The 8,314-nt window shown below is 35.7% G+C and overlaps 1 protein-coding gene across 2 annotated transcripts; it reads left to right on the forward strand.

Moving 5' to 3' along the window:
* The first annotated feature begins 94 nt into the window (after nt 1-94).
* Nucleotides 95-7,062, forward strand: LOC127159556 (uncharacterized). 2 transcript variants are annotated; one of them, XM_051102358.1, is made up of 5 exons: nt 95-802; nt 1,138-1,234; nt 4,863-4,973; nt 5,559-5,725; nt 5,876-7,062. In XM_051102358.1, the coding sequence occupies exons 1-5, from the start codon at nt 447-449 to the stop codon at nt 6,900-6,902; spliced, it is 1,758 nt and encodes a 585-aa protein (XP_050958315.1). In that variant the 5' UTR covers nt 95-446; the 3' UTR covers nt 6,903-7,062. The 2 variants fall into 2 exon arrangements, with proteins under 2 accessions (XP_050958315.1, XP_050958316.1); XM_051102359.1 differs by lacking the exons at nt 4,863-4,973; nt 5,559-5,725; nt 5,876-7,062 and adding an exon at nt 3,988-4,137.
* The last annotated feature ends 1,252 nt before the right edge of the window (nt 7,063-8,314 follow it).

Raw genomic sequence — 8,314 nt, forward strand, 5'->3', positions numbered from 1 at the left:
TTATTCAGCAAAGACTTTCTACCATAAACACCTCCAAAGACTCCAACTTCAGGACTGTGAATTCTGCAAGTTTGCAAAATCAAAATGGATATTTCTTGTTTTCATGCAAACGTTCTGGAACATGCACGCAAAGAAGCCGACGTGCCAAAGGATGCAAGGCCTATATTTCCTTTAAAAAGAGGACAGACTGGCTTAACAAACAGGTTATAGTCGAAAGGCTTTACAGCATTCATTCGGGACATGACCCATCAAGTTCTTCTGAGGGCCACTCAGAAAACATTAGTCAAGAGCTAGTCAAGTATATTCAGGATTTAATATCACTTGGTGTTAAACCAGATACAATTCTACTAAAATCACACAAGTGGTTAAAAGAACAAGGACATACTGATCTCAACAACCGAACTTATTTTGTTACCCCAAAAGACATTGAAAATATTCGGACATGCATGATACGAAAAAATCAGCAACACCGAGATGATGCCACTAGTACCTCATGCCTTCTGGAGGGCCCTTTTAAAGACTATGTTATTTTTTATCAGCCTTATAGTCCTCAAACAGATCTCATCATAGTTCTGCAAACACCATCCATGAAAGACAACCTTCAAGAATATGGAAGAGATATAATTTTTATGGATGCAACACATGGTGTCAACCAGTATGGTTTTCCTTTATTTACATTAGTTGTCAGGGACAGTCATGGTCATGGAATCCCTGTTGCCTATATCATACTGGGGAATGAAAAGCAGGACACACTTCAGCTGGCTCTGGAAAAGCTAAAACCAACATTTTCTGTACTTCCAAGGTAGTACAAACTGATATAAGTAAATTAAATTAAAATGACTAATTATTCATTAATTGTAATTATTCTTTAATTATACAAAAAATATTGAATAATGTTTTGGGTATACGCTGTTTCTTAAAGGGTCAGTTAACCCAAAAATGAAAATGTATCCTGTGCACTTGGTAGATATTGATCTCTGTACAGTATACAAATTGGTTTGGTTAGTAACTTCTAAAGATAAACAACAAAGTAAACAACAAAAGCCATTTTTGGCAGCAAACATCTGTAATTTGTTATATTTTTATCTGCCTTGAAGCTTAAAATGTTTTATTTATTTAAATTTTTATTTTAATTAGGTGCTTTATGGTTGATAAAGACCAGGCTGAAATCAATGCCATCCGTAAGGTATTCAACGAGTCAGACGTTCTCCTTTGTTGGTACCATGTAACACAAGTAAGTTACACTTTTTAACACTTTTGCTTAATGTTACTCTGCCAGATATGCAAAAGAAATCTCTTCTATCTCTTGTTTTAGCTACTGTGTATAGACCACCAGGGCCATATACAGATTTCCTAAAAGAATTTGCAGAATTCCTTTCAGAACTATTGGTTAATTTTGATAAAGTGCTAATTGTCGGAGATTTTAACATTCACGTTGATAATACAAATGATGCGTTAGGACTTGCGTTTACTGACCTAATAAACTCTTTTGGAGTCAAGCAAAATGTCACCGGGCCCACTCATCGTTTTAATCATACGCTAGATTTAATTATATCGCATGGAATTGATCTTACTGATATAGATATCGTACCTCAAAGTGATGATGTTTCTGACCATTTCCTTGTATCGTGCATGCTGCGTATCAACTACATGGCTCCGTGTTATCGTCTTGGCAGAACTATTGTTCTAGCCACCAAAGATAGATTTACAAATAACCCGCCTGATTTATCTCAATTGCTCTGTGTACCCCTTAATACACAGGATCTAGACAAAATGACTAGCAATATGGACACCATCTTCTCCAATACGTTAGAAGCTGTTGCCCCCATCAAATTGAAAAAAGTTAGAGAAAAACGTATTGCGCCATGGTACAACAGTAATACCCATTCCCTCAAGAAAGAAACTCGCAATCTTGAGCGCAAATGGAGAAAAACTAACTTGGAAGTTTTTAGAATTGCATGGAAAAACAGTATGTCCAGATATAGACAGGCTTTAAAAGCTGCTAGGGCTGAGCATTTCCGCGAACTCATAGAAAATAACCAAAACAATCCAAGGTTTTTATTTAGCACAGTGGCTAGATTAACAAATAACCAGACGCCACCTGATCTAAATATTCCTTTACAGTTTAATAGTAATGACTTTATGAATTTCTTCACTGATAAAATAGATAACATCAGAAATACAATAACCAACGTAGATTATACTGCGTCTAATATGTCAACTTCTTTCGTCGCACCCAAAGAAAAACTGCAGTACTTTACCGCTATAGGACAGGAAGAGTTAAATAAACTCATCACTGTGTCTAAACCAACAACATGCCTATTAGATCCCGTACCCACTAAATTACTAAAAGAATTGTTACCTGTGGCAGAAGAACCGCTTCTCAATATTATCAACTCATCGTTATCTTTAGGTCACGTCCCTAAACCATTCAAGCTGGCGGTTATTAAGCCTCTTATTAAGAAACCACAACTAGACCCTAGTGAACTGGCAAATTACAGACCCATTTCTAATCTTCCATTTATGTCTAAAATTTTAGAGAAAGTTGTATCTGCTCAACTGTGCTCATTCTTGCAAAAAAATTATATCTATGAAGAATTTCAGTCAGGTTTCAGGCCCCATCACAGCACAGAAACTGCACTTGTTAAAATCACTAATGACTTGCTTCTTGTGTCAGACCAAGGCTGCATCTCACTGCTAGTTTTACTTGATCTTAGTGCTGCGTTCGACACTATAGATCATGACATACTAATAGATCGACTACAAAATTATGCAGGTATCCAAGGGCAGGCTTTAAAATGGTTTAGATCCTACCTGTCCGATCGCTATCACTTTGTTTATTTAAAAGGGGAATCATCTCAGTTATCACCAGTAAAGTATGGAGTGCCACAAGGATCTGTTCTAGGTCCTCTACTATTTTCAATATACATGCTGCCCCTTGGTAATATTATTAGAAAGCACGGGATTAGTTTCCATTGTTATGCTGATGATACTCAACTATATATCTCAACAAGACCAGATGAAACTTCTGAATTATCGAAGTTAACAGAGTGTGTTAAAAATGTAAAAGATTGGATGACCAACAATTTTCTGCTATTAAATTCAGATAAGACAGAGATATTACTTATTGGACAAAAAAACAATACACAGAATCTTTTGACTTACAATTTACAACTAGACGGATGTACTGTTACTTCCACTACAGTCAAAAGCCTGGGTGTTATATTAGACAGCAACTTGTCTTTTGAAAATCATATTTCTCATGTTACAAAAACAGCATTCTTCAATCTTAGAAACATTGCCAAGCTGCGAAACATGTTACCTGTTTCTGATGCAGAAAAGCTAGTTCACGCATTCATGACCTCTAGACTGGACTATTGTAATGCACTACTAGGTGGTTGTCCTGGATCTTCAATAAACAAGCTACAGATAGTCCAAAATGCAGCTGCTAGAGTCCTTACCAGGTCAAGAAAATATGATCATATTACCCCAATTTTACAGTCTCTGCACTGGCTACCTATTAGGTTCCGCATCAGCTACAAAATAGTACTTCTTACCTATAAGGCACTTAACGGTTTAGCTCCTGCGTACCTAACTAGTCTTCTACCACGCTACAATCCATCACGCTCCCTAAGGTCACAAAACTCTGGACTGTTGGTAGTACCTAGGATAGCAAAGTCCACTAAAGGAGGTAGAGCTTTTTCGCATTTGGCACCCAAACTCTGGAACAGCCTTCCTGATAACGTTCAGGGTTCAGACACACTCTCTCTGTTTAAATCTAGATTAAAGACACATCTTTTTAGCCAAGCATTCAAATAATGCATCTCATAAACTTTTCCTGCAGTTATATCTGATCAAATGTTCATTATTAATCTTTTAGCTCTGGTTTAACAAATCTTCCTTTCTTAGTTTGAACAGCTGCTACGCTAAGTATGTTCCTATTTGTTCTCTGTTTTTGCCATGGGATTGACATCCCGTGGTAACTAGGAATTCGCAAGCTCCAGTGTGGATCCAGAACACTTAAGAAGGGATGATGCCAACCCCTCAGAGGACTTCAGATGATGCCAACCCTGAAAACATACAGCACTACCGAATTCTGCTACTAATTTATAGTGTTTTTTTTTTTTTTTGACTGTTTGATTACGTCATTAATTGATCTTTACCACACATCTCTGCCATATGTACATCAAGCTACTACTACATATATTGTAAAAATGTCAATTTGGTGTAAAGCTGCTTTGCAACGATATGTATCGTGAAAAGCGCTATACAAATAAATTAAAAAAAAAAAAAAAAAAAGTAAGTGCTCAGTTAAGATAGAATGGCTTTGATTTTTGCTCATTTTGATAAAAATTGATTATTATTCTATTATTGTCATATTAATATGAGTTGCAATTTATATCATAAACAGTTTTAGCATTTACTGTAGTTATTCTTTTCAGTTTTATTTATTTTTTTTATCTTCAGTGGCTAATGAATCAGTGGATACAAAATAGGTTCATTTCACATTGCAACATAACTGAGAATTACATAAACTGTAAAATTACTTAATGTTATCTGTTACACCTCAATGTGGGTTTATGTCATTTTGCCAGTGATCAACACAGTTTAAAATATAGTTTCTGATGACATCACAAGTTTGTCTCTTAATTCACTTATTTTTTTATTATTTCACACCATTTTGGCAAAATCTTCCTGGGCTATAGCAATAACATATTTTATTTTATTTTTTATTTGGTTTGAGTACCCTTTAACTGTAGAAAATTGTTGCCATCAATTCTAGCCAAATGTGTCAGGCCAATGGAAGTTCTTACCAGTTTAAATTAATTACTTTACATTTCCCAACAATTTATTACACACAGGCAGTAACTCGATGGCTGTCAAGATCTGAATCTGGTGTGAGTGGACCTGAAAAGGCAGATTCAAGAGCACACATCATGCAGTTCATGTCAGAGCTGAAATCCTGTTCAACGGTGTGTTACTATTTCATTTGGTTTTCATTCATGAAACTTTGGTAACAAGCTTGTAACAACATGCAGTTTTTAACTGTTTAAAAATGTTATAAATGAAAGCTATTGGAAAATGTTAACCCACATACAGTGTGTGTGTGTGTGTGTGTATATATATACTGTAATTTTATATAAAGGTGAATTTTCATCAGCCACTACTCTAGTCTTTAGTGTCACGGTCCTTCAGAAATCATGCTGCCTTATTATCAATGCTGGAAACATTGATGCATATTAATACATATAGCAGATGTAAACCAGGCTAACAGTGTGTAGGGAGGATGAGTTGCGTAGATTAACTCGACATATATTTGTAAGCATTTCTATTTACATTAGCAATCTGTTACTGCAAATAGTATTGTTATATTTGTTTATTCTATCATGTTTAATATAGGCCTAAATGGTTTCAGACACTATAATCTATGAAGAACATTACAGATTCTCAGTACACTAACTGCACACACTTGGGTATAGGTCTGTGTTAAGGATTACCTATATAACCTGTAAATCAACTGCAACATGAAACATGATTTTTCTTGTCCATTTTTACAGGAACATGCATTTAAGGAAAAGGCTGAGAAGTTTCACTGCCAGTTTAAGAACTTAAAAGATGTCTGCAAGTACTTCAGGAACCACTGGGAGATAATTGGTCATCTGTGGTCTAACTTCGGGAGATGCTATAAGCATGGAGACTCTGACACAAACAATCTAATAGAACGGTATATATCATTTTTATGCATGTTCACTTAATTATTTATTTGTGGGCTAGCTGCGAGCTAGCGTAGTGTTTTGAGTATTTATTAATTCGTTTAAGTGTACATTGTAATAGTTCCAACCTGTTACTGCACTTTAATCTCTCCCTCCCTTAGTTTCTTCCACCGTTTAAAATACCAATTCCTCTGTGGCATCCGAAATCGTAGACTGGATCATCTGATTGATGTGCTGCTGAACAAGACTGACAAATACTTCAATATAATACAGGATTTGCAGTCCGTTGGGAGGGTCAAAAACCCTCTGGACTGCAAAATGGAAGAAATAAAGAAATCTGCTAAGAGGATGCTAGAGAATGGATGGGCCACGAAAATTACCATAACTTCAACAGAAACATATATATACAATGTTCCATCTGAGAATAATCCACATGTAGTTTACTCTGCATGTCCTGCAGAACAGTTCTGCAGTTGTGTAGCTGGTACAAGGGGACGTATGTGCAAACATCATCTTTTTTTATTAAGTCTTCTCACTTGTGGTGGTCCTGAGACTTTTCCAGACATAGACACACAACTGCAGGCCCATGCCAATAACTTGATTCTAAGGAATAAGTATAGCATTTCTGCAAAGCATCAAAAAACAATAAAGGTCGAAAGCTTATTTGGAAGAGCTGCATCAAAGCCATGTATTGTGACAAGTATATGTGACTGCTATACTTTCTCATACCATAAAAAATGTGCTTGTCTACTGCTTGCGAAGGGACTTTTCAATGAGGTGACTGAGACAAAATCAAAAAGTGATATGAACAATTCAGTAGAGCCAATACAAAATGAAATTAACAATGAAAATGCAGATGAAGATAAGTGTTGTACAACAATCAGGAAACTGGAAAGTGTACTGAAGATTCTACAGACATGGGAGAAAATTCCTGAGGATATTGCCCAAAAAGTGAATGAACTAGAAGTGCAAACAAAGGAACAAAGTATGAACATTAAAGGATTTGGGAGACTTTGTGATGCGGACAAGTCACGTAAAATACGTCCACTGTTTGCAAACAGAAAAAGAAAGACAGACAGGGAGACAACCTCAGAGACAAGGACAGATGTCACATCAAGTTTTCCTGTTAAGTCAAGAAGAAAAGGCAAGGCAAACAGTGGGCCAAAAAATAATTCAAATAGGGTTTGAAAGAAACTTTTTATTCAAGTGCATGTTTTTGCCATTTTATTTAAACTTTGTATTTGTTATCTAGCGCATCTCTGAGTCCTTCAGTAATCCAATAATATTTCTATAAAACAACCAACTACAAAAATAAAACTTTGTATTTTGTCTTCTGTGCAAAAATGAAATAAAAATCAAATTGTGATTAAGAAAATCAGAATTTTTCTGTTTTTGTTTACAAATCTTTCAAAGCTTCCACGTTAGTATATGTGTGCCCCTTATGGGTGCTGAGTTTATTTCATACAGTCCTCTAAAAAGCAAAAGAAAACATCAGCTGCTGTAGGCCCAAAGCGGTGAGTGGCCAAATCCAGCTCTGATTCAGGGCCAAGGTTTTGCACATTAATCTTCATTTGTTCAATGCTTCTCCTGCAAAAAAAAGAGTTCATGTTACTTGAGTAACATATAGAACTGCTATCATCAATTGTCTGTTATAAATCACAAAAGACAGTACACTTTCGCTCTCTAGTTGATTAACTGACTTCTTGATACAAGGACTAGATAGTAGGCTGAAAATGTTTGTACTTTGGTAATATTAGAATAAAATGCACATTATGCCAGTTTAACAAAGAACTAAAACATCCAAAAAGTGCTAATTTTTTAAATTCTGTAAGTTTTTAATGTCAAAAGAGGGTTTGTGCTGGGCACTGTTAGTAAATCAGGACCTTAAAAGCAAGGAACATTTGGACTTACACAAAAACAACATTCAAGATGCCCAGTCCTAAATGTATTTAAATGTTCAGCAAAGAAGACATGAGTTTACAACTCATTATTTTTCAAAAAGATAAGGATGTCAGGCTGAACAAGATATTTAATGCTTATTTTTAGAAAAAAAATACTGATATACAGCGTCACATCTTAACTCATTCCTTTATGATTATTTTTTCTCATAGAAAATAAATAAAGGTGCAGCCACCAATATAATATTATAAGACATGATACCAAATAGAGAAAAAGAGCTTGCACAGACACACTTACAATGTTGCTTGGATGTCCTCTTCAGGTATCCCAGAAAGTAGTTTGTCTTTTGGCACATGTTTGGCCAGTGCCATTCCAAACCCCTTGGCAAGGTCTTCCGCCTCCCCCTCCGTTAAAGTGCTGAATATTGTCACCTTTGTCTTTGTTTTTCTAGGCTGCTGCAGCACATCAGGTGGAACATCTTTTTTGCCAACCTGTGTATAAACAAGTACAGTGTCACAGATGCAAAGCATGTGAGCAGAGCTTTCTAACTATCAATCATGTATTCTGCGAATAGCCATGAGGGGCAGTGTGGCAAATTGTGTATGATTTGCTGTCACTAATAATTCAAGATGATGCACCATGCATTTAAAACAGTGAAGATATTAATGCATCTTATTAATTGGCAGACCTTTAACTATTTT

Source organism: Labeo rohita, unplaced genomic scaffold (genome assembly GCF_022985175.1).
Source record: "Labeo rohita strain BAU-BD-2019 unplaced genomic scaffold, IGBB_LRoh.1.0 scaffold_2295, whole genome shotgun sequence".
Classification (NCBI taxonomy): Eukaryota; Metazoa; Chordata; class Actinopteri; order Cypriniformes; family Cyprinidae; genus Labeo; species Labeo rohita.

Bases quoted from the DNA above. Each gene is read 5' to 3' on its own strand.
- LOC127159556 (XM_051102358.1), top strand. From the start codon at position 447: ATGATACGAAAAAATCAGCAACACCGAGATGATGCCACTAGTACCTCA. The intron at 4,974-5,558 runs GTGTGTTACTAT...CCATTTTTACAG, and splicing joins AGCTGAAATCCTGTTCAACG to GAACATGCATTTAAGGAAAA. The intron at 5,726-5,875 runs GTATATATCATT...TCCCTCCCTTAG, and splicing joins ACAAACAATCTAATAGAACG to TTTCTTCCACCGTTTAAAAT.